Source organism: Artibeus jamaicensis, unplaced genomic scaffold (genome assembly GCF_021234435.1).
Source record: "Artibeus jamaicensis isolate MK-2021 breed Jamaican fruit bat unplaced genomic scaffold, CSHL_Jam_final contig_603, whole genome shotgun sequence".
Lineage (NCBI taxonomy): Eukaryota > Metazoa > Chordata > Mammalia > Chiroptera > Phyllostomidae > Artibeus > Artibeus jamaicensis.
Window position 1 is genome coordinate 745,387 of NW_026521904.1, and position 27,713 is coordinate 773,099.

A 27,713-nucleotide genomic window follows, 5' to 3' on the forward strand; every position below is an offset into this window, starting at 1 on the left:
GCATGCCCTAATGTTGCCTATTTCAGTGTTATGTTGCCCAGCACAATAGAATACTTATTTAAGCAGGTATATCAGTCTCAGAGATCTATGTGTGTAGTTTACCTTGAAGTGCATTGAAAACAGAATATCCCTTATTGATTTTGCCTGCCCAGATGCTGTATGTAGTCAATGGGACTCACAGGGATGTAAATAGAATGAATCAACTCCTTGCTGGCCCAGGGCCTCTTGGAGTCATGTGAAGTAGGTTTCTGATCCTTTATGTTCAGGCACAGCCAGGAAGACAAGAGTGCTACTGTCTTCTGCTGGTGCACAGAGTTACCTCAGGCTATGCAGGAAAATGCTTTTTTCTTATTTTTAGACCTGAATCAGTCTATGCCACTAAATGTATTCTTGTGAATACAGATAGCACTTTGTTGTCATGCTCATGGGAAGGCGATGGAGTAACCTGTTTGGATGCAGCTGCAGGCCACCTGTAGAGAAAGTCAAATTAGGGAGAGACCCCACTGTTCTTGGCATTAATGCTTTTTGTATTGTTGTTTGACTTTTCCCCCTCTGTCTATGTATCTTTTTCATCTGGGGAGATCGGGAGCACATTTTAAGGCCTTCTGTCCCTTTAAGGCATCTAGTGATTGAAAGGACTCTAAGATTTGAAAGGCTGTAAAAACTCCCCAGTTACCAATGAATGATGGCAATACAAAGAATCTTAAAGCTGTTGAAGCTGAAGTAGCCTTCTTACAGATTTAGTTTGTTTGGTGAACTTTCAGTGGCAGCTCTTGAAGGGTACTGTTCAAATATTCCCACCTATCTCTTCTGCTTCTCCTTGTAAAGATTTATCATGTTCTCAGTGGAGAAATAGTCGTCCATATTAGCAGTTAAGTTTACTGCAGATAAGAAGAAAAAAAGAGATCCTGAAAGAGAAAGGATAAATTCTCCTTTCTTTCCTCATCTACCAATTTGAAGCTTTAAAAAAGAAGCCCATAAATGAAATATCTACATTAGCCATAAATATTAAAGGAGGGAAATGTGCAAATAAAACTTGTTTCTGGAAAGCTTGATTTTGGCTGAATATCAAAAACCATTTCCTGACAATGAGATCCATTAGTCTACAAAAGAATCACTCAAAGTAGTGGTTGCATTGAATATAAGATTTAACATTTAAGGCTGGACTGAAGACAGCCACAGACATCAGGCTCAAATGAAGAGTTTTGTTCTGGCAGTTGGAAAAACCAGCTTGTTTTGAGCCTTGTTGTTTTTTGTTCTTTTGATTGAAAATCTATGTTCGACTGTAGGACTGGAATTTTCCAAGATTCTCCATCACCGGTCCTTACAAGAAAACTGGGATGGGACTGTGCGTGCAGACCTGGTTGTGGCCGCACCTCTACAGATTCTCCAAGCATCTGAAACAGGAGGATCAGCACAGTTATCATTAGAGAATTCCCTCAGTTCAGCTTCCCAGTGGTTATCCAGCTCCTACATCATCTTAGCTAAACATCCTGCAGTTATAAAACTCAAGTTTTGATCATTAGCATTTAAATTTGTTTAAACAAAATGCCCTGTCAGAGAAAGTATTATATCTAGATAGCTACTGAGATATTCCCAAGCAAATATTTCTAGCTGAGGCTACTTAGCAATGGCCATGATTTGAATTGCTCTATACATGTAAGTTATACATGTCTATGAAAATTAATGATAAGAAATGCAATGTGTTGCAACTAAATAGTGACATTTGGACAACTTTAATTCTCAAATATATGCCATGCATCCTGAAAAATCTGATCTGTACTTTCTCCTAAATGTTCTATCTCTTCAGAACCCCTATTCCAGTGAAGAAAAGATTGGAGTAATACTAATGTCTTCTATATCATAGTCTTTTGCAGATTTATAGATTGTTTTTATTATATATTCTTTTTTTAAAGATTTTATTTATTTATCTTTAGAGGGGAAGGGAAGGAGAGAGGAAGAGAAACATCAATGTATGGTTGCCCTTCGTGCGTCCCCTGCTGGGAACTGGCCTGCAGGGAACCAGCCTGCAACCCAGGCATGTGCCCTGACTGGGAATCGAACTGCAATTGTCTGGTTCGCAGGCCCGTGCTCAATCCACTGAGCTACACCAGCCAGGGCTATTATATATTCTTTATTAATTTCTCACAACACCCCAGCAACTGAAGTTAGGAAATTAAGGGACAGAGCCAAGACTTGCAGTAGGCAGCCTGACTCAGCCCCTTCCTGCTCCTTCCACCTTTGCTCCCACAGCTGAATCCTACCGTGGAAAACATTGTTCATTTGGCAATGTCTTCCGCTGGGACGGGCACATAATTAGCACTTGAAACTATATATCTAGGGAAAAGCATAGCCCTGAAGGAAGAGGCTATAACTTACCAAAATTCACAGAAACAAGGCACTTTAAGAAGTGTAAGATGCTTAAACCCAGGGTTGGAAAGAGGACAAATCCTAGAGAGAAAAACAAACACAAAACAGTAAGTGATCCTGAAGTAACAATGATGCCAACATAGACTGTGCTGTGAAGCAGATTCAGGGCATTTAATGTGAAGACGCTTTTGTCTTCCAGGATAAGGAGATGAAACTGATGGGTCACAGGGAGCTAAATAAGACCTACCTTAAAACCATTCATCTGTACCTTTCAAACTGCCTGGTTTTTTTTTTTTTAATTTGAAATGGTTTTACTGATTATATCCCTAATACTTTCTTTCTGGTACAACTTAAATTTGTTTTAACAATTAACATGAAAAGTTGTTTTAAATAGTAGCAATGATGTTATAATGGTGCAATAAAAAGAAAATTTGTATTCAGAGACTTGGTTCAAATCCTGGATCTCCAATTCACTACGTGTGTGTAGTTATTTCACTGAACCTCCATTTACTGTTCGGTAAAGTGCAGGGAATACCAGCTAATAACTTTTCCCCGGACAGTTGTGATTTTTAGATGAGATACTGAATGGGAGAGTGTTTTCTGCAGTATGTGCTGTATCGACTTAATCTATTATCATACTTTGCTTTGCTTCAATTAGTTCAGTAGCTTAGAAAAGTTATTTCTTAAATTACCCAGATAATTACCTCTTTAACACCCCAGTTTGATCTCTGTGTGCACTCAGTCCATACCAGCGTAATTAACAGTGAAATGGAGAAGAAATTCGGAATTACAACAGTCCTTGAACCACTGTGTATGGACAGCCTCTAGTTTTTGTCCACTTGTGCATGAGACACCCACATCCAAACTTAAAGCTTACTTTGTAAAGGAGTTTTCAATGCCAGAAATCCCATATGGTTTTGATGGAAGTAAAAGGTGTACATTTCCCTCGGGGTCAGTCTAAAAATTGGACCACTGCAGGCTCTGGCCACATGTGTACAACTCTAAAGGACCTGTGATCTCACCTGTCTCAATCATATGCTATCATTTACTCCACATGCCTCTTTTGAATAGCTGTAATTCTGGCCAAACACAGTGGATGAGAAAGTTAAATAATATTGGGAAAGTCAATACACATGAAAATACTAAATTATATGCATTTCGACATGATGCATTATGCAGCACAATTATAACTTTACACATAATTCAGATCCACATAAGGCATCGACGTGAAGCATTCCTTGAAATACTTTCTTTCCCCAATGAAATGTTAGTCTTTCTTAGTTTTAATTTTTGCAAAACTTGGAAAATGGTTACCTCTTACAACATAAACAATTACTATAGGTACCTTTCAATCACAAGACTCTAATTTAGGAAGAGAAATAGACCATAATTCTACAATGTTTCAAAATTCTACCATGTGGGGCAGAGCCTGAGAAGACAACTCAGAGATTAGTTTCAGCAAAAACCTCCAGATCTCTCTTATTTCATTGGTATTTTTTATAATACTTGTGTTTGGACCGTGAATACTTGCCAGAGAGACTTTGCTTCCTAGAGCAAATACCCTGATATTTTAGACCCCAAAGATATCTCATTATTTTGCAAACATCTAGGTATTATCAAAAACCCAGTGAATTAGTAGTCATTAAAATACCAGTTATCTATTTCTTCTGACTGCTTTTACATTTTAATTGCTCCTATTTCCTGTCCTGACCTTAATGTTTCACAGAAAGGAAGGCAGCCCACAAAGGAGAGTGATCTTTCATTTGTGAACTGCAAAGCTTCATAGGGTCCTAATCTGGCCAGGGTTTTCGGCAGCGCCTTGGAATGCTGTTTTGCAGTTTCAAAAGTGATCATACTCAGCTTCCCAGAATTTTTTTACGCCCGGAGGATGCCACAAGAACAAGGGCTGCCTTGTTAACAAGTTGCAATCTCTCAAAAACAAGATAGGATTCCGGATATAAATCATCATTTCAGCTCACAAAGCTATGTTCTCCACCCCACTAAAGGACTTCATTTACATCTAAAATGGTTAATACGGATCTCCACTAGAACTCCTAAGTGGAAGAATGCAGCTGCCATGTGCTTAGTGACTCCGGGGTTAGGGAAGAATGACATCACCAAATTTAAGCATATTATCCTGCTGACATAGAGGCACCTTGTTTTCTGTTCTGTAGATAGAACGGGGATTGTGTTCTGTGTCTTGTTTTTTTCCTCCCAAAGAATACCTTTCCCCCTCCCACCCCCAAGCTCTTAGCAGCTGCTATGTAAGAGGTTGAAAATGTCACTTCAACTAATGATGAATGATGCTTGACCTCTGGATGGGTTACTCTGAATTTTATGCAATGCTAAATTAATATGAAAGATCCCAACTCAAAGGACTTCGGCTGTTATGAATTGCTGTGAGGACGGATTTGTGGAAAGCAGTCCATAGCTCTAGGGTTTTTTTGTTGTGTCCTCGGTGGTAAAGGAGTGGGTGGGTCTGCGGGGGCTTGAGCTCTACAAGCAAGGTAAAGACGGTGTGCTTGATGCCTCTTTCATGTGATTTCTCCTATGAGATGGATATCTTTTCATACCAGAAATATCATCAGTAAGCAAAACTAGTTTGTGGGAGAAAAAAACCACATTCTCGAAAGGGCAACTGGCCCACATGTCTTTGTTGTTTTTATTTGAATATAATTAATTATGTAAAACAGTAGTTAGTAGGAGATTAACAATTAGTAGATTCTGTCACGTAGTCACACGGAAATTACTAACTAATTGAACAACGGGTCCTCCATTGTGTCAGAAAGCAGTGCTGAGTGTCATTCTTCTTATCTTTTTACTTTGTTGTTTTCACAGATCCCTTTCTCTAAGATGTATGTTTCACAGCAGACAAATAAATAAATAACCCTGGTTGCAATTTTATAACATGCAAAGGGGGTTGAAATAAAAACACCTGTTTTAATTAGCATTATGGTTTGCTCACTTTAAAAAAAAAAGTGCTAATCCTGATGCAGTTAGCTGGCATTTTTAAAGCTTTGGATTTCCATCTGTATCTTATATTACGATGTTTCAGGATTGTCAGGAGTTAATTATGTTAACTTGGGAAGCATTGCTTGCATTTAGAATGAAAAACTTCAGCTTGAATAGACAGAAAAGCAGATGCTATCTTTCTTGTCAATTGCTTTGTTGTGAGCTGCCTTGCAACTTTTTCTCTATTTCCCCATCCAAAGGGAAGTGTAAATCTCTATTTATTTTAAGTATAACATAAACTACACAATGTCAGTATTCTTCTGTTTTGGCTATACATGTCTTGTGTATCCTTACATGTGTAGCTTTTCTGCCTCAAAATCCAAAAACCTGCAGTCAAATGATCTCTTCTTTAATTCTTAATTTGTTTTGTTGTGTCTAGTCATTATGGAGATTAGAGCATAATAAAATTTAAGACTAGGACAACTCTACATGGCTCAATCCTCTCTCCAGTTAATTTTTCTACCACCTTTTTGCTTTTGTACATCAACCTTTTAAATGAAGCAAAAATACATTCAGCATCTGGGCACAACAAGGCATGTTAAGGATGGAGTAGGCACTCTAAGTAGGAATTTCCATGCTTTTGTGAGCTTAATGTTCTTTTAACATAGAGAGCAGCTGTGTTTATGTCAATAATTACACATTGAAATAAATGCATGTACATGTGTTTCTTTATGGGATTAAGGATGTTAAGAATGGCCTTCCACAAAAGATTTTTGTCCCTCTCATCCCCACCCAGAAAGTTTGCACCAAATTCAAAACCAAGTTATATTGTTTTGAGATTCTGGCATATTTTGGGAGCAATTGGACTTCTAGGTTTCCACTGACAGACTATTGGATTGATATGCTTGTAATTTTCTGTTTGCCTCGCTACCCGACATCTGTTCTCCACTCTTCATTGTTTTAACTCCACTCTTCACTGTTTACTGCCCAGGATCTGACCTGTATGCACTCCATCACAAAGGCCCCCTTGCCAAAAGACGTCCAGCTAGATTGGGCCAATAGGAGGTGTCTGCAGGAGAGCAGAGGGCAGGAGGAGACAATGCAGGAATGCTGTGATTGTTAACGCTTAATCCCCAAATTAGTGTCATAGGCAATAAATGCACAGTTTTCAAAGCAAAGTGAGATCAAGGAAAATCGATCAGTCTAGGCAGGATCCCTGGACATGTGAAGTTTCCTTTGGGTTTTAAAAAGAATTGGTAAGATGGGGTAGGAGGAGGGAATGGGCATGATGGTTTTGGTCAAGAATGAGCAAGAACTGAAGTATGGAGGTTGTAACGTGCAGTTCTTTGGGGGGATAGCAAGCACCCAGTTTGACAGAAGCAAATGATCCACGTCTAAGTGAAGAGTAGAGTTGTGATGAAATGGCAGGTTGTATCACATGAACACATGAACACAGCCTAACTTGAAGGAATAATAAATCCTAGTCTTTAAAATATAGGATACAGGTGTGTTCAGCATATAATACAATCTGTAAATGTACCATGGAGTAGAGGTTCATTCAACTGCCATATCATACATCCAAATTAATCATGGCTGTTCTACCACTAGAAATAGCTGTGTTGATGAAAGAAAATGTCACCTAGATTTTCAGAAAAATCAAAACATCATATTTCTTAAAACTTTTTGTACCTTTAACCAACATTTATAATTTAATACTGTTTTCCTAAACATTTTAAACTCAGGCCAAGTGTATAAATCTGATGGGTTACCTGTACTTGACCAACCAGGTTTGCAATTTTGTTGCAAACTATGAACTGGTTGTTTGCATAGATGAAATTAGATGTGTTAGACCACTAAAATTTATGCCACAGTAATCATTATTAATCAGTGATACAGCAGAGGTCATTGGGTTCACAGTGACCAGTGTTTCTCAGCACAGATAACCTGAAGTACAAAGTGCGGCTTGTTTGTGCACAGAAGACTACTTCTACTACTCCAGAGCCAAAACTGTCGTGGATTGTCTCTTGTCAAACAAGCTGACTTGTGTAGATGCTGATTATTGGAGGTAAACTATTAACACAAGAATCCATGTTGCTGTCTGGATATTTCTTTCATATCATTCTCTGGAGCTGTTCCCTTAAAATCATAGTTTTAATTCCAGGACATAAATTTAAATGACACTTTTTTGCTGTGTTTTGATATAATCATTTCCTCTGATCTTGTTTTAGATGTCTTGCAAAATAGTTTGTGAGCGAGACCACCATGTTGGAAACTTAACTGTGACACTAACTTCCTGTCCAAACTTGAACAAGTTAGTTCATTTCTCTCTGGTCCTTAGATCCTCACATGTTAAATGTGGCTAATTCTACCTTCCTTTTTTTTCTAAGGAAGTTAAATAATATCATGTGTGTGAAGTGTCCATCACAGTGACTGGCATACTCGAGGTGGGGGGCTAATGGGTTTTTCATCATTGCTGTTGTTCTCCTTCTTCTTATTCAATTTTTACTTCTATGGTGATAATTCTCAAATTGACCTACCCCACCTTCATCCCCTTTACTACACTTTATATCCAAATATCCAAATTTCCCCTGGATATTGCCACATGAAATGTCAATAACACACCTGAACCAAAATCATTATTATCTTTGGCATCTTCTTGTCAAGAACAAATTAAATGAATGTGAACTCACAGCTACTCTTGCCTAGGTGTCCAAAGTAAGACAATTGTACCAGCACATTAACATCCTCTGGCTAGAAACAATACTTTTTACTTGTCTCTCTTTTCTCTTTACCATGGCTACTTTGATTAGATTTTAAGGTCTCACATATTCAGCCTTTTCTTTGCACGTCTACAAAGAAATACTTAATTCTGGCCTTCAGGATGATTTGGTCTATAGGAATAGCTTCCTAACTAATTTGCATATTCCTACCTTCTCACCTCTCAAATGCATCATTACTGACTTAATCTCATAAAATACAGTCTGAATGATAGTATTTCCCCACTTGAACTTCTGCCAGTTCTCTCTTGTCTAAAGGAGAACATTTAATCTTTTAGCACAACGGTTAAGGCATTCCACTGACTTCCAAGCTAAGTTCTCACTATATTTCATAACCCATCTTTGCACTAGCCATTAAGAGGCTGCTTGCCAATAAGCACGCTTTTATCCATTTCATATCTGTTTGCTAAAACAGTGCTTCTTAGACTTTAGCATGCATCAGAATTACCTGAAGGGCTTATTAAATCACAGGTGGCCAAGTGAATGCACTACGGGGATCCTGATGCACGAGGTCTGAGGTATGATTTGGTCATTTGCGTTTCTGACAAGATCCCATATGATGCTGATACAGCTGGTCCTGGGACTTCATCTGTACAACCCTGGCTTAGAACACCCTTCTTCACTCCTCTCAGTCCACCCAAATCCTATGCATCCCTTACTGTCATTGCCTTGGGGAAATTTCATCTGTTGCCCCACACGGGGTGAACCAGTCTATACCCTGGGAGGGCAGAGTGACTAAGGTTTCAGGCTGGGAGCCAGACTGATTGAATTCTAGCTAAATACCTGAGTAAACTTGAATGAGTTGCTTCATCCCTGAACCTCCATTTCCCCATCAATGAAATTGAACTAATAATAATACTGGAAGCACATGTCTTTGTCAGGATAAAATGAATTATACATATGAGGCACCAAGAACAGTGCCTGACAATGGCTCAACTCCATTATGTGTTAACTAGTAGTTCATACTTTTAATCTGAGGCTCCACTCAGCCATGTAGTGACGTCTGGGGTTTGCAGACCTAAGTCCTCTTCCACATGTTGAATTCCCTGTAAGCAGAGACTGCTTCTTTACAAATCCTCAGGACAGTAGCTCCAGGCTTAGCACTTTGCAGAACTCCAGTAAAAAAAAATTAACTGATTCAAAAATGGAGAAAAGATTGGAAAAAAATCCTAAATAAGTAAAATCTTCTAAACAATAAACAAGCCAGCCATTTACTTCCCCCTCATTATAAAGATAAAAAAATGAGGTCAATTATTAATAATACATTGAAAGTATGTTTGCTCTTTCCTTTGAATTTTCTAAACTCTATAATTAAAACTACTTCAAATTGAAAGATTGTAAAGAAGAAATTAATCTTACTGGTAAGTAAAAAACTAAATCCCATGGTTGATGAGAGATATGACCTGTTAGCAACAGTTACACATTTATACTCCTTTTCTTACAATCAGCATGCGGAGACCAGTATAATCCAATTAACTGTAATTCCCTTTTGTGGGGTCCATAAAATAGTGCATGATACTGAAACACCAATGAAGTCTTATCTCTGCCCAGATAATCCAAAAGGATTCTCATTTTCCAACTACCAGCAGGTCTTTACACACTTCGGGAAAATAGAATATTTTGACTTCCCTGAACTTATGATAAATGCGATACACAATAATTGGTCTCTGAGCTTTAATCTTTTTACTTACCTAACCATCAGTTTTCAAGAGTTCTCTCTCTGCTAGATAATGGTTTCATGAATATACCTGAGTGTCTTTCTTCTATTTCCTGACCTCCTAAAAAACTTTTTTACAGTGAATCTGTAGTATTTTAACACAACAGGGCTTCTCAGCTGAGCTACTTGCTCATGGTGCCTCTTGGACACCTTGTTCCTCATGTATATACTCACTCTGGCGCATCCTGTTTTCTCCTGCCAGAGCACCTATCTCAGATATTACTGTCATGTTGTAGTCGTCCAGCCTATTCAACTGCAAAGTCCTTCATGCTCCAGCAGGAGCATTCCCGACACTCTAAATATGGAACCTAGAAACACCTAATCAATGCTCTCAATCAATTAACATTTCAAAAAATGCACCATGTTCCTCAGTCCTTGGCGTGAGTATTACTTCTAATGTTCTTTATATACCTCTTCCCTCCCTCTTCCCCACCCCACCAGTGTCCCACAGATGTTCATAAGTTAAGATGATGCTCTGTGACTCCTCATCTGTGAAGCTTCTTTTGACCAAATTTTTATATTGCCATAACCATCAACACAAAGTTATATAGTAATATTTACCATGATCCAATGTAACTTTTTTCTATTTTTCTATATTTTCCATATATTGAAAAATTTTTTACTTAGAAACTTAAGTTTTTTTAAATCTATTTTTCCATCCCAGCAGTAACAAGATGCCTAGCACAAACTTTTAGTTTAATAAATATTTGATAAATGAAGAATGACTGAACAACCTAATTATGTCTTCAGTGTTAGTTTTATTTGGACTGATTTTGAACTGATTTGAAAATGTGCTTTGAAAGGAAAAGATGAACAAAGAATACAAATCTTATGCTGCATAGTATGTGTTTATAAGTATAAATATATGTACATGTATATACATACTTATAGCTATTGTTATTATTGTTGTGCTTGAAATAGTATCTATAATCAAAGTGGTTAAAATTTGACAAGCAATGCAGATATATCCATAAATAGTAAAATAGGAGTACATCAGGCATTAGGCACTAGGCTAAGTGCTGAGGGTACAAACATTAATAAGAATAAACTTTTTTAGAGTTGGACTACAGTATAGTTAAATAACTTAGGGGATGTCCCGTGAGCCATGAGATTATCAAGCTAGGATTCAAAACCTAGTAAGCAGGATATGAAATGAAGCTCATTGTAGACCAGAGTAAGGATTAGCAGCATAGATATCGGAGTGACAACAAGAACCTAGGCAGAGGCCCAGGAGTTAGTTAAGCACCAGACATTTGTTTAGTGTGAGGCTGGAAGACAAGTAAGAAGAGTATTTGGTTACAGAAGCCTATAACTCCCACATAAGATGAGGTCTGTCCAGAAAAAGTCCAGCCATTGTTAATATAAGGAGAACAGTTTGTGCAACATGGATATAACCTGGCAGCCAAGGAGAGTGGACTGGAACACGCACGTGTGAACAATGATGACTTCACTGTACTGGTCAGTGGGGATGGTAGACACCCTTGAGTGAGCATGTGTACTGTGTGGCTGTCACATTCAAAATGACTAAGCAAGTAGAACAATAAATCTGCATCACATGTTTGCATTAAGCTTTAAGTTTGAACATGCCTCTGTGCAGACCACTCAGATGATTCAGAAGGCCACAGCTAGGGGCAACTGGTGACTGGCAGCTTCATCACAACTTCCCTCCTCATGCATCATGTCTTGTGCAGAGTTTTTTGCCAAAACATTAAATTACCCATGTAACTCAGCCCACCTACAGCCCATATTTAGTGCCATGTGGCTTATGGCTTTTCCCAAAATTAAAATCTTCTTTGAAAGAGAAGAGATTTCAGACTGTTCAGACCATGGATGAGATTCAGGAAAATACAACAGAGCAGCTGATGGCAATTGGGAGAACTGTGTGAGGTCCAAGGTGCCTACTCTGAAGGGGACTGGGATGTCATTGTCCTATGCACAGTGTTTCTTGTATCTTGTATCTTTATTAATAAATATCTTCAGTTTTCATAATGCATGGCTGGATACCTTCTGGACAGGCCTTGTATGTCATGAGAACCTGTATGATGAGGTTAGCTCAAGTGCATCTCTGCTCTGCTGAGAGAGGAGAGGTTCATATGGGACCTGACAGCCTGGGCTGCTTGGAAATATCTCAGTAACAAGTATCCTAGGACCATAATAAATCATGTCCTTCTTTCTACAAGAGGAATGATAGAAAACTCTCAGGCTTAGGAGTTTACATGGTCATCATCATCATCATGTTTATTTAAAAAGGTATTTATTAAGCAACTAACTGAACTTGTCTGTGCATTTATGAAACCAATATAAAAATAAAAGGGGTAGGTCCTTCCATAGAGACAGTGCAATCCCAGTAGTGATGCTAAAGAGAGCTTGAGAACTGTTAGGACATCAAGAGATTATATATCATTTTTAGACATTTTTCTAGATTCAATAATTTCTATTTGTTGGCACACGCTCCTTTTTCCCTCTTATATCTATGGCACATTTCTCTCTTTTTTTTGCATTTTTTTATTGTTGTTCAAGTACAGTTGTCTCCTTTTTCCCCCAACACTCCCCTCACCCCAGCCATCCCCACTCCCTTCCCTAATCCCACCCCAGCTTTGGTTTTATCCACACGTCCTTTATACATGTTCTTGGAAACCCTTCCCCTCCGTCCCCCATTATCCCTTGTCACCTCCCTTCTGGTGACTGTCAGTTTGTTCTTAATTTCAATGCCTCTGGCTGTATGTGTAAAGACAGAATGTGGAGTAAAAGATACTTTCAGACATCTTTTAATCCTTATTCTGTTTTTATAACTGTGTTCCCATCCATACCCATCGCTCTTTTCATAACATCTGACTCCTAGTAGGTGTCTCCTAAATCATTACAATGAATTAATATATTACTTAGTTTAATTGAGATTTTATTGTTTGACTTCATATGGTTAGTTGTAATATTGAAATCGACATTATAATGGCAATTTAATATATAATGTCAATTCCACATACAATAAATGGTGAAATTCTACTCATTCATTTTTAGCAAGCTGTTGCTTTTCTTTCCTTTTGACTTTGTTTCTATGCAGCTTCTTAATTCATCAGAAACCAGTTATGTTATTGGGCCTCATTTTCTCATTTGTAATTATTATTGTTATACATGTATTAAACATTGTTTACCAGTTATAATTTAAATATTTATTTAAGCACTTCGCTTTATCAGAAATGAAAGCTCCTATGAGTCCCTCATATGTTGAACAAATATTTTATGTCTATTTTTAGTTCAAGTCTCTGTATCTCTCCTCATTTCAACATTTGTTACATATTTTTTCAGCTGCACAAGTCAAAGTATAATTTACTATGGTCATCTGAGAAGAGTTACACTCAGCAATGAATATATATTCTGAATGAACCATAATTTCTTAAATACTGTGATGGTAAAAAAAAATTGGTGCACTAACCATTAAGGCAATTTGGCAAGGTCTATCAATATTTAAATTATACATGCAACATTTGACCTAGAAATTCCAGGTACTAGAAGTTTGTTGAAATCACACAGGCATATACTTATACTTACTTATAAATAATCTAAGTAAAAAATCATTCAGACTAGCACTGTGCAAAATATATGACAATTAAAACTGTTTAAAAGTATTATGCATACATAAGCTTAAATATGTAGCTGTAAAAAGTTAAAAATTAAAAAGCTCTTTATGTCCTGACTTTGAAAATTTCTACAATATATTGTAAGTAAAGAGCATCAAGATGCAGAACAGCACATAAACTATATTACTATTTGTATTTTTTTTAAAGTGGTGCTGGAGGGTAATATTGTTTGAGTATAGAAAATGTCTTTGAGCCTTGATTAGTGTTGATCAATGGGTTGGGCATCTTCTTGCAAACCAAAAGGTCACCAGTTCAATTCCCAGTCAGGGCTCACGCCTGGGTTGTGGGTCAAGTCACTTGTTGGGGACATACAAGAGGCAATCAATTGATGTTTCTCTTGAACATCCAAGTTTCTCTCATTCTTTTTCTCCCCCATCCATCTCTCTAAAAATAAATAAAACCTAGAAAAATAAAAAAGAAAATTGTCTTTTAAAGGATACATTGAAAATTGATAATAAGTGTTTTCTCCGGGGATATGAACTGGGTAGTTAGGGAGACACTAGAAAGTGAATTCTACAGTATAACCTCATATATTTGTAACTTTAAATTGTGTGAATCCTTTCTTTCAAATAAAACAAAAAATTTAAAATAACAATAAGCACCACACTTTTCATATTAAGCAGTTATACATTTTCAAGTATCATATTACCAAGTGTTTTGACAATTTTGATCAACTGGTTTTTATAGCTCTTTTGTAATAAAAACAACCCACACTGAATTATTTATATGAATTATGATTCTCCAAAGTTATGGTAGAGACGGTCACAGAGTGATTTTATACTCCATATCTTTGAGAGCTGGAAGCCCCTGGAATCAGGCAGGCAGACTCTTCTGAGGTTAAAAAAATCTCTAAAACTTTTCATTCAGAAAAAAGAAAAACAGTTATTGATAATAGAAAGATTCATTAAATACTCTATACCACTTCTCTGAACTTGGAACATTGTATAATTGCAGAATTAAGAAAATGGTGTTATTCTATTTTTTTAACAAAGAACCTCATGCATAAAGAGCTAGCTAGGCTGTATGACTTTATGCAAGTGGTTGTAAAATTTATAAATTTCCTAACTCTTATGGCAGGTAACTTTGTAGAACCCTGGCTGTTCTTATGATACAAAGTAGAAAATTTACTTAACTTCGCTCACGAACCAATTAATCCAGATAATTTAGGTAAAATAAGAATATGATTCTTAACAATTGCTAGAAATCTCTTCATTTCAGTTATCTTTAATTGACAACTACTGGATGTCTTGTCTTCTTACCTAAGAATAAGATGGTTTCAATGAATGAGAGTAACACTGTCTTCATCCGTCACTTTCATTCACCTTTGACTTCTGTTTTCCTGATAGAATACTTTCAGATGGATTTCTAAGCTAGCAAAAAGCCAGTTCTTTCCCTACTTAAATGATACTATTTTTAGTCCCACATACACCAACAATGTAATAAAAGGAATGATAAAAGCCAGAAATTATATTAGATTCTGGAAACATTTTGCCAAAGTCTGACTGACAAAAAAAAGATAATGTCCAAATAGAAATTTTGATAATATTATAACAAGCCTGTACTAAATCTTTTACGTATGCTTCTTTACTTAATTCTCATACAGCATTGGGAGGAAGAGATGCCAGGTCTCATTAGAGAACTCGGGACCTAGCACATTAAGAACATCTATGTATTTTCCTCTGTTTTCTATATATGGGCATTTATAGGGCTTAGTTATATTTATTTCCTAGATATCATTATGAGATATGTTTTGATCTGAACTTCTGCTTGATATTTACAAACGTAATGTAACTGAGAGGGAACAAATAGCAATGGTGTTGAAATTTAGAGCAGATAAGAAGGAAGCTCAAAAATGACTTTGTTGAAACTTAATCCTATGAATTCTCTACCCTTTGAGTATGTAATGTGAAAAACCATTCATGGAATTCAAGCAAATTTAGAATCTGTTTAGAGAAGATGGTCAAATAAAATGAACCATTGTGTGTAGTGTCTGCAGAGCACAAAAAGCCTTTGAATGGAACTAAGAGCAGTGCTGGAAGCTCTAGTGTGGGAGGAATCAAGGAAATGTATGAGTATATTGGTACCATGATATACAAGGTATGTCCTTTCTTAAAATTTATGATCCCAATGAATAAAGTCAATTCATTGTTGTTGTTGTTAGAATCTGAACAACACTACCTCTCCTCGATATCTAGACAAAAAAAAAAGAGTATCTAGAAGCCTGGGGAGAATCATAATATCAATAACATCACTTTATAAGGTAGCATTATACATGGAGTTATGATCATGGAAAGATGTTTTATGTTATGCCATTAAAAATTTTAAAAACGCAAAGCAATTACATATTTGATATACTTTCTATGTGTGGTGCTTGCTTCACAAGTTTCAGATGTACCTATTCATTACGTTATTATTCAGTCAAATGAAATCTGGGAAAAACTAAAAATCAGACATTTTTGTTTCTGTCTCAGTTTCTATACTAAATGTAGAAGGCTGTCCCACCTCCTTAAAAGAGAATAACTAAAGACACTTATATTAGCCTGTGACATTATTTGCATGCCTCGGTCTTCTTAGGTGATGTCCAAAGTAATATATGCAGCCTGATGTAATAAAAAGCAAGCCAACATGGCATGCCAAAATATCTCATTGGATATTAAGAAATAAAAGCTTTTATGTTTTTGAAGTTTTAGTCTTATAGAGTTTCTGGTGATTTTCTTGGTTCCACACAGTTTTAGAGGCTGGAAGTCTAGGATCAAAGTGTTGGCCAAGTTGCTTTTTTCTATGGTCACTTGCTTTGGCTTGTGGATTCTCATCTCCTTCTTGTGTCTTCACACAGGCATCTTAATCTCCTCTTCTTATAAGGACACCAGTCAGATTAGATTAGGGTCCATCCATCTGACATCATTTTACCTTAATTACCCCCTTTCAAGGCCTTATTTCAAGCTCAGTCACATTATGAGATACTGGGGATTAGAACTTTAACATATGAGTAAGGAAGAGGGAACCCCATTCAGACCATAGCAGACCACATATTTGGGGTGATATTCTTTGAGTTTATTGAGTTTGTTCCTGCTTGTACTCAAGGTCAATAGAGCATTATTCTGTGGGACAAAAATAAGATGTAACATGTCCAGAACATGATCTATATTCACTTGAGTAATATTTCTGAGCACCTGGTGAAGCCCTCTCCTTTGAGGAGTATAAAGCAGCTCAACAGCTATAGCTTTGAAAAGCACATTATACAGTCCCTGGTATGTAGTCTTGACTGAATCTCTGTTTATTTAATAAAAATTAAGTGGACAAACAGATTAACTGGCCAACTGGTCTAGTTACCTAAGCATGTCCTCACTGGAGTTTCATGTTGTAGCCAAGGTATATAGGAAGCAGCATTAGCAAGTACAGCATGAAAAGATTCTGTTTTGGGCACAGGGTTTACATTACCAAGTTTAAGGATTTGGAACCTCTCCAATCCACCAGAAACCGTCACTTTAAGGAGCCAACACAACAGGAAAGGTTGAGCTACACCAATGATTCAATGAACTTCCTTTTGATCCTCTCCTTTAAATGCTTAACTAAAACCAAGCTATACCCTTATAGATAAAGCATTTTAACCACTTAAATGTCTAATCTTTCAGTTTAATTTTATGGCCAAACATATTATTATTTTTCAGACCTATAGTCCCTCTGGCTTCTCTTTTATTCATGATGTGACTTTCATGTACCCAACAGGCCTTTCAGATAAAGTTTCCAAATGGTCATTAGCACTGGATGCAGATACCACATTCCTTATGAGTTTCACAATGTGATAGGTTCCTATCACTATATTAATGAAATCAGAGCTATTTTCTACATATCCTGGGAAATTTGAGGTATCTTTTCCTCTTTTTTATTACTATAATGAAATAAAAATTGGAAAGAAGCTTTAAAAGTACCATGGGAAAAAATTACAAGGTAAAAGTGCACTTATTTTTCAATACACAAAGAATTACCTCTTTATTCTTGGGCTACTACTATTCCAGTCTGGATAGTTCAAGTTATCTGCAATGACATTTCAACCAATATTGAATTAATATAGTGAATTTAGTTAAAATCAGATCTGATATTGCAGCTTCTGATTCTACACATCTATAAACCAATTTTCTGCAAGGAAACTGGTGATTAAACTATTACTTGTATTTGTATATTACTCTTAATTTATTTTTGTGAGAGAGTTGTCACATGTGGAGGAAGTTGCTATTGGAATCTAGTGGATAGGAATGCTGCTAAACATCCTATAATATGGAAGGCAGTCCCTTACAGCAAAGAATTTATTAGTGATATTTAGATGTGCATTTTTCCTTGGAAATGACTGTGGCCTATTGTAGGCATCAAAGATCCATTTTTCAGTTCAAGAAAGATTCCTAATAGCTATTGTCAATTTTTTTCATCACATATGATTGTTTTCAGCTGGCGTAGATAAGTTTTTATTTTAAAAAATAAATAAAATACACAAAAGACCCTTCAAGAAAGAGCATTTCAAAATGGCCTTGTTTAGATACAACATTTAGGTGTATTTTTTGTAATCTCATAAAACACACAGTATTTGGATTCAGGAGTTGTGTCCGTCTTCAACTCTGCCTTAAACCAAAAATCATGCCCAAACTTAATTTAAGATAGCCTAAGTAGGAGAGAGGTCAAGAGAAACCAGCCCAGATGGACAGAATGAGGATCATGAGGTATCTTGATGCAACCAGGCTTCCTCACAGTAAAGTTTTCATATGACAAACAGCATCACACTGAGGTGAATCCTCTGAAACAACCAGGATCATGTAGAATGTCTGTTCCAGATTTCCATTGCCTCAGTTCGTTACATAGTTTTGGTCTTTATTCATCTTCCTCATCACATTGGTGTCTCTCTTGGATGTATCTGTTCATTAGTGCTTTCCAAATGATTTTCAGATATGCTTTCTCATTTGATACCAAGAAATACCCTTCTAACTATCTTCATTGCACAAACAGATACATAATGGATTAACAGTACATCCAGGCCTAGTATTTTGTATAATTTTTCTCACTCTATCCTATTTTTTACTTACCCCACCACCACATAACAATTTGTCCCATTTTCTGCCCCTTTTCTAATGCAGTTTCTTTTTATTGCCAATTTGTTTTACACCTCTTTATATAAAAATCTGTTCCTTCTATAAGTGGGTAATTAGAAAAGATGGGTCAGTTTACAGGTAAAAGCACCACCTCAAGTAAGACTTTTAACGATAAAATCTAAAAGTTACTCTCTGTGAAGTAGCAGTAAATCTACTACCACTGACAATCACTATTTATTTCCCTTCTCCCTTTCACTTCTGCTGCCACGTTTATGTCTGAATACAGGGTCAGGGATGGAAGGTGGAGCTTATTGGCTCCTTATACTGGATTCATCACTTGTCAGCCATGGAAAAGTTAATTAATCTACCCATGCCTCATTTTCACTATTTGTGAAATGGAGATGATGATAACAATGTCAAGGACCTCACTTTCTTATTGAAAAAATATCTTAGATAACAAATATAAAGTGTATATCATAGTCCTTACTAAAATGTGAGCACTAAGTAGTTGCTTGTTATTGTTTTTTATAGCAAAGTACCCTGAAATGGGGTCATGTGATTTTTTTCTGTAAAAGATTTTGATTTTATCAATAAAAATTACCAGCTCTTAAGGTCATATTAAAGACATCTCACTATGCATGTATCTAGGTTTCTAGTTCTCTATCTACCTAAGGTCAACTTCATAAATCAATATTCATTGAGTAATTACTACAGACCCTTAAAGGTTTTACTACAGTAGTTCTAAACTGGGGGTAACTTGCATGGCAAGGAGATATTTGGCAATATATGGAGATAGTTTTCATGATCACCATTGGAACCTGCTATGGCATTGGGTGGGTTGAGGCCAACGATGCTGCTGAACATCCAAGAATGCAGGACCACCCCCACAACAAAGAGTTACCCAGCCCTAACCATCAATAGTGCATCATCATTTAGGAGCCTTACTCTTCTGGTAAAGGAAGAAGCATAAGAGGTCATCACTGCAAGCAGTTTAGTTAGAAAATACCTGTCAAATAATACATATGTGTTTAGAATGGTACCTGTTAACACAGAAATAGGGTTATGGTCAATTCATCTTGAGAACTGGTTGGATTCATAAGAAGGCATATAAACAGAGACATAACTGGGTGTTTAGATAAGTCGCATGGCCTTGAAAATATATACCTTAAAAGCATCTGGTTTACAAAAATTTAATATAAAAATAGATATTATATTTTCAACTACTTGCCATATTTTTTCTTTGAGCTACTTGTTGGAATGCTATAAATACTTTTCTTTAAATGAAGACTACATACTCTATAGTAGGGATGCAGGTTTAAGTAACACAGGTTGATATTGATATTACCTGGGGCATTTCGAGTTGACATAATAAACTGGTATTTATTTATTCGTAGATTTTTTAATGTATTTTGAAATATTCCATTTCATAATCATTTGCATTAACTGGTGTTTATGTGAACATGACCAATATCAATGGCATGTGCATTTGATCACACAATCACTGTACTTGTTCTTGTTCCTACTCAAGAGGAAATCAGTCTCTTTTTTACCTGACTGCTTTTCTTCTACAATTTCAAACCTATCTATCAGAATGGCATTTCATGCTGGACTTTTCTGATAAATTTTTGGTAGAGATAGTTGTATACAGGAGCACATATGTGTGTGTGTGTGTGTGTGTGTGTGTGTTTAGGTTTTCACTTAAAGTTCAGTGCCAAAACTATAGTACTTCCACATTTTCTAAACGTTTTAAGCAATAAGTTGTGCAACATTTTTAGAACATGTGTTAAGCTATTTCTCTAAGAATGAAGCTCTTAACAAAACATAAGCACTCTGCATGAGATCTTAGCAGCAAAGTGCTTAAAAGATAAAGTAAGAATTGGTACCATGGGAAGAACACCAGCTGTAGAGCGCACAGGTCCATTATGAGAAGTATGGTAGTGGGTAGGGAGAAAATGATTTAATCAGGAGTAAAACCAATTTTATTATAAGGGCACGCAGGGGGTGTGGCACCATAGTGAGAGGGACATTTCAAAATATCTGACAGATTTCAACAATGTGAAAACCCCGTTCTTTAAAGTGACAGTAAACCCCATCAGGTCTCCCTTTTTGATGCTATTGTTAACAGTTGACTGTTTAAAGCTGGCCTGCTAAGATGCTGTCGTCCTATTTCAATAGTGTGTAGCCAAATAAAAGACTAATTGTTGAAATACAATCAATCACAAATGATTTCAAGACAGAAAGAAGGTCTCCTCTGCTGATTTAGTTGTGGATCATATTATTGTGTTATGACTGAGGTAGGACTGATGACTGAAAAGGAGGAAAAAATAGGCCATCAGAAACACACAGATCCACCTTCAATGCTTCTCATTGCACACGTCCTAGTGAGCAGAAGCATCACTCGCTAGCCCTGGAAATAATAACCCATGTAGAAAAAAAAGATCTGATAAAGATCTCAGCTAATATTTTTAAAAGGATGTGAACAGTATTAGCAAAACAGTTCACGCAGAGATTCCCTACAGTGACAATTCTCAGCTTTTAAAAAAAAAACCATTTTTTGGTGCAAATTCTTCTCTGCAGTGAAAAACTGACACCAAGGAGGCATGTGAATGTTAGGTTAACACATTGATAAAGAAACAAAATTCCAGGTGACCAAATACCTGTTAAGTTCTTACCAGGATATTCAGCTTTTCAATTAACCCTCAGGTTGTCTAAAATGATTAGCTTTAGTTTTCATTAAGTCCAAATTCCAAAATTTTTTCTATGTCACATAGAAAACTGGACAAATGTGATGGATCAGCAGCGAAGCTCTGTTGCCTTGAGTCCTTTTACTTGTATGTAAGGATGTCATTTTCAGACCCTATTGTACCCACTTCTTGGGTGAAAATGATGCTAGGCTTTCATACTGAGAGCAAACAAGAAAACAATAATTGCTCAACATCTCTTTATTTCATATCATAACTTCATTTTGGCATTTATTTCCTTTAATATTTCAAATTTTCAACTCAGGCTTCCCAAGCAAGCATTTCCGTTGTTTATAAGAGCAGTTGGTAAGCATTTGTGGTTTGTCTTTAGTGTGTTATCATTTTGACAGCTTTGCATAGCCTACACAGGCCAACAGGGGTCTGTCTAATATTGTTGCTGGGTACATTTTCCTCGATGAGATGAAAACCAAAAAAAAAAAGATATTTTTGAAGCAGTAAGAAGGAATTAATATCCTTTCTCACTCAGTATTCTATTCCTTACTGACTTTATATTCAGAAAAAAAGGAAGAAAGAAAGTGTTACCCATTATTCCCTTGTACATAGCAAGGCTAACACATGTAAAGCAATAACTCATTTTCTATTGCCATGTTTAGCATATGTCTCCTGTTGGCTCAGCAAGGCCTTTAGGCCGGTCCCTTGAGCCGGCCATCATTGGCAACTCTTAGCCCCTCGGCCTCAAAACCAAATAGCTTTGAATCACGTTGAGCTGTGATGCTAATTTTCATACTGATGCATTATGGGAATAAATGTATCTGACATACTGTGTCAATGGCACTGTCTCTTTGTGTCTCTTGTTTTTTTGTTAGCTGCATTCCTACAGATGGTATTCCATTGAAAACGTTTCCTTCCTACGGAAAAAAAAGGGGGGAAAAAACATGCACAGCACCAAACCTCTAGGTGCAGAAGGCTGTTAACGGTTGCTGATGATAGTAGGCAAACATTAACATAATAATTAGTGTCTTGTAATTGTTTCATTAAAACCAGTTGTTCCATTTCTCCTCGTGTTTTCCCAGAAGAGAAGCTGAATTTGGACGACAGCCAGTGGGAGGACATCCACGTTGTCACCGGAGCACTGAAGATGTTTTTCCGGGAGCTGCCTGAGCCGCTCTTCCCTTACAGCTTCTTTGAGCAGTTTGTGGAAGCGATCAGTAAGTACCTTACACACAGGCGCGCTTGCTGGAATAAGCTGGCAGCATGGAATTATTAAGCAAATAATAAGAATTTCGATAACAGCAATCATGGAGATAACAATATTCCCAGTGCTCCACATCTTCCATTTTAGTGTTTGTGGTTTCAATGGCTTATTTTTATTTCTGGTCCTGTAATGCCATCTTTTATTTTTAATTAAGAAAAAAAACTAGAAATTCTATTCAGGATGGCCAATTTTCAACCAAGCCTCCTTGAATAAAAGTAGCTTCTCATATACTCTGTTTTAAAGGGGTCACCATTGGCATCCCCAATCCCTTCCTTTATACTCTGAGTATAAAGGAATCTTTAAAAATAACTCCAGTGCATTAAATATTACATTTCATAAAGAAGTGTCAAATCATCAACTAGGTCATCACCTTCTCTTCACTCACTCACATCTCACCCACCTGCACTAGTAAATATTCACCTGCAATTTGCTTATGAGCAGTTTATTAAATTAAGTAATGGCAAGTTTCTTCTTCTATTAGGCTGATTACTTTGTGGGAGGTTGAGTTATATCACTTACTAGCCAATTGTCACTGTTCACTCTATGAAGCTTTCTTTTCTATTGCTTTCTCATCCATAACACACGCATATTTCAGTAAAAATGAATGAATGAATGAATGAAAAATTTTCCAAACGCAAAGGAAACCTGTGCTATTGATTCTTAGGGAAGAGACTCCTAGTTCATCTCTCAATTTAATAGTTTAGGGTACACTGACTCTTGTGCCAGCTTGGAAAAATTTCCCTGGCAGCAAGCTGATTGAAGGAAGAAAATGAAAGAAGAAAGAAAGGTAAAATAAAAAGCCTGCAAGCCTGGCAGGAGCTTAATTAAAGTCCAAACTAGAAAAATCTGCAAGAAAAAAATGCTCTACTTAGGAGGTCTGATCTTGGCTGGTGGTGTGTGCTGGGTTCCCATTAACGGGAGTGGGGATTTGGGGAGCCCAGGTTGGAGAACAGCCCCTTGAGATGCCCTTTGATTCTGTTTTTTATTTCACAAAAATAAAGTTCTGACAAAATGATACCGACAGGAATAAAGCAGAGTTTATTCTCCCAAATTCTTTCTATTGTTATCTGCTCATGATTTAGGATTGTGTTGTTATTGTTGTTGTTATTATTGTTGTTTGGCTGGTATACACAGTAGCTCTGCTCAAATGATGGGTTTTGAGGGAAGGCTCTTATCTCCAGTCATAACATTTCATTTCATGAGTCCTCTGCTTCTCGAGAAAAACAGTATTTTATAGTTCCCAGACTCTTTTAACTTAAAAGGAGGAATAAAGAAAAAATAAGTAAACTCGCATGTCCATAACAGCTGAATCTGATGTTTTGTCTTGGAACACACAGTATGGATACTATTCACAATGAGAGGATGGTGTTCTGGTAGGAAGTTGGAGAGACTTGCCTTTGGGAACCTATCTCTGTTTATGTGTATTTAAAGAGGTCATGCAAATTTTATATCATGGTTTCCAAATATTTAAGTGAAGGTGATGTTATTTGGCAACATACTTGTACATGTGCTGATTTGAGGGCTTTAATACAGGACACCCATTAGTTAAGCTTCCCTTAGTTTACCAGATTTTAATGTTATCAGGCAAGCCATTCCTTTACCTTAAGAGATAGAGGAAGCAGGCCCTCAAAACTCAGGTGAGGGTGGGCTCTTTGAATTTCCAGAAAGAGTAGGACCATCTCTGTACTATCCTAGGACTCAGGTCCAAACTGGACAGAATCTCAGAAACATGGTCAGAACGAGGCAAAGCTGAGGCGGGACGCATGCTGTTGTGACGATGGCTGCTGTCAGTACTTATAAAACGGGTGATGGTGAGAATGGATGAGATGGTGCTTAAGAAAGTCCTTTTAAAATGTGAGATGCTGTATACATGCCAACAGCTGTACTTGAGAAATCAATCTGGAAGTGAAGAGACAAGAGAGTTTTCCTTCATTGTTCATTCAGGCAAGGGGAATCAATTTGAGCAAACTTGCCTTATCTAACTCAGGACAGTACTTAATATGTAAAATGAAGGGACTGACCAACATAGCAATATGTCTGAGAAATATGTTATGAGGATGGACAAAGGTATATGTTTACTAACCCATGTATTTATGACATAACCTTGGATTAGTTTTTGTGATCTAAACTCAGCTCTAGGTTGTAAATCATATTGAAATATCTTCAAGAAATGAGAAAATAGCCACCTATTTCTTGTTAGTGGTAAAAGCACACCAGAGGGAGTACTTTTACCCCATTGTATGCCAATTGAGTAAAAAAATTTTTCAAAATATAAAATATAAATATGGACCCTCTGGGTACATCCAGTCCCAGAGGTACACTGCATTTACCATAGCTCTCACTGCCTCTTGTAAAATCTATACAGCAAGAAGCTCAACAAATTTGCCCATGAGTTCTTGGCTTTTTTATAAGAGGAATAAACCAGGAATTGATCAAGTAAATTCACAGGGGAGATGACCATGTACATGGCCTCTCGGCCTCTTTGGCCATTCTCATCCTTCTCTTCTATGCTCTGCATGGTTGGAAGCTTGACCTTAGCCGGCTGCTCAGGTGCTCTTAGGGTTGTCTTCCTGCTACTGTAGTCCATGGAAGCCACCAGCAGTAGATAGCAGGAAGAAGAGAAAGAGAAGGCAAGCCAGTTTATTAGTTTACCTCCGCACCCCCTCTCCCTTGCCCATCCCTCTGCCCTAGTTGGCTTCTTTGCCTAAGGTTCCACCTCCTCCATGGCTCCAGCTTGGGTTGGACAGACTCACTCTGGTTCCAGCTTGTCTTGTGATGTTGTGCTGCCTCTCTCTGCCCCTCCAGCATGGTAGTGGCTTTCTTTTTTGGTTTCTTCTCTCCTCCTTACTTGGCTATTAGCTTCTTCATTACATGGGTAACCAGTTCCCTGCACTAAAATAATTTGCTCTGTTGGCATAAATACTTGATGTGGTTTCTGGTTTTTTGTTTGTTTGTTTGTTTGTTTGTTTGTTTGTTTAAATACTAGCAGAACATGAAGCCAGTCAATGTCACAGTTCATATAGCTATAACATTATTTCCCTTTTCTCTCTCACTGTCCCTAAGCCCAGTTTGTGATGGTTTAACATTTTTATTTGGTCCCAAATAGAGAGATCTTTCACCCTTGTAGGACAGAGTTGAAAGGTGAATAGACCAAAGCAATTGTACATCCATCTGAAATGCTTTACCTCTGAGGAAGAAATTTTATTTTATGTATAAGCAATTAATGACTACTTGTGCTATTTAAATTACTGTTAATTTTCATTATATGTTTGAAAGTCATCATTACACATTCCAAGAAAAGAGAACAGAAGGCATTCACTTTTTAAAATAGTTTTTTTTGGACCCAAAGCAAACAGTGTGATAAGAACCTGCAATTGCCATAGTGATCCTCTGTCTGATAATACCCATTGGGGTAACAAAAACACTAGAGATTGTTTTATATTTCAGAATCCAAGTACCAGAGTATTGATCTGAAATTCTATATTTAAGGTCAATGCAACTGGGTCACCTGCAGGGTGTTTTAGTGGGGATTTAACCCACTGACTGCAGTGACTAATTCTCTGGAATTGACTTACGCTGAAGGCATAATTAGTACTATAAATGTGAACTTGGTACAGAAACCCAGCTATAGACTTTAATGATAGGTCATACAATCTGTGGCTAAAGGCCTGAAGAGGTCTGGACATTTCCACTTTTCAAAGGATATTCCTCACCAGTTCAGGTAGAATTTATTTTATTCCACTCCAAATATTGCTTAAATTCTTGGCCGTATTTCATTTCCTTTGTTGGATCATGATTTTCCTGTATAGATTTTTTTTTTAGTTTACAGTTGCTTTTTCCTCATATTTTTTTCTTTTATAATGCCCTTACTCTTTTCTGACACTATTGTCCAAAGTCTCATTTTTTCCAGGATGTCTCCTTTCTAGAGCCTTCTGTCTTCTAATTCATACTCAATGGTTGCTTCCAGGGAACCTCAGGGATTTCTTTCTGCTTTCTGAGCTAGAACCACCATTTCTTACAATACATGTGTATTAGTTTTCTACTGCTGCCAAAAATTGCCTCAAAGTTAGTGGCTTAAAATATAGTGATTTATTCTTACGGTTCTATAAGGAAGAATCCTGACCCTTGGTCTCACTGGGCTAAAAGCAAAGTGTCAGAGGGACTGCATTTCTTTCTGGAGGTTCCAGAGGAGAATCCGCCTCCTTGCCTTTTCCAGCCTCTAGAGGCTGCCTCCATCCCTTCGCCAGTGGTGTCCTTCCTCCACCTTCACAGGCAGCAATTACCTGACATCGTGCCACTCTGCCCTCTTCCATAGTCAAACCTCCCTCTGATTTTCTTTCTCCTCCATCTCCTATTTTTGAGGACCCTTGTGATTACATTGGGCCCTCACAGATAATCCAGAACACCTTCCTTATCTCAAGGGTCTTAACTTAATCATATGTAAAAAATTTCTTTCACCATGTATGGTAACATATTCACATACATATTCATGCTTGGGAGTTAAGGTGTGTACATGTTTGTGGAGGCATTTTTCTTTTTTTTTTAATTTTTACTATTTTATTTATGTATCTTTAGAGGGGAAGGAAAGGAGAGAGGGGGAGAAATATCAATGTATTGTTGCCCCTCATGCATCCCCTGCTGGGAACTGGCCTGCAACCCAGGCACGTGCCCTGACTGGGAATCGAACCGCAGTTGTTCGGTTCGCAAGCCCACACTCAATCCCCTGAGCTGCACCAGCCAGGGCGACATTCTTTCTGCTCCATGTTTTGCCCTCTCTTAGTTCCTCTGGTTAGCACCTGATTTACCTCCATGTCATAAATGCTCTTAATTCATCAATTCTCATGTGCCTTCTCTTAAATACAAATGATCAGAGTTGACGTGTCAGTGAAACTGTACACTAATTAGTAGATGATAGAGAAGTAAAGAGAATTTACCTCACATATTTACCTACAAGATGTGTTATCTATTATTTCTGAGGGGTAGTCTTAAAGCTTTGACACAAGCCTGCACCAAATTTCATTTATTCAAGGACTATCTGATAATTTCATTTTGGTCAGCTTCTTCACCTCTTTGGTGCTCATAATTGAGCATATGAATTTGTACTTATTGACATGTTATATTCTGAGTTTTCAAATTTGCCTTTTGTGTACAAAAATAATTAGTTTTCTTCCCACCCCTGAGTAATGTTCCATATATTTCCCATCATGAGAATGAAATCAAA

At 37.1% G+C, this 27,713-nt stretch overlaps 1 protein-coding gene across 1 annotated transcript in view; it reads left to right on the top strand.

Annotated features, from left to right (window-relative positions):
- ARHGAP15 (Rho GTPase activating protein 15) overlaps nucleotides 1–27,713 on the top strand; it is a 633,529-nt gene that overhangs the window by 478,061 nt on the left and 127,755 nt on the right. Inside the window, exon 12 of the mRNA XM_053670683.1 lies at nucleotides 22,311–22,445. Coding sequence (XP_053526658.1) covers nucleotides 22,311–22,445 — 135 coding nt within the window. The remainder of the gene's footprint in view (nucleotides 1–22,310; nucleotides 22,446–27,713) is intronic.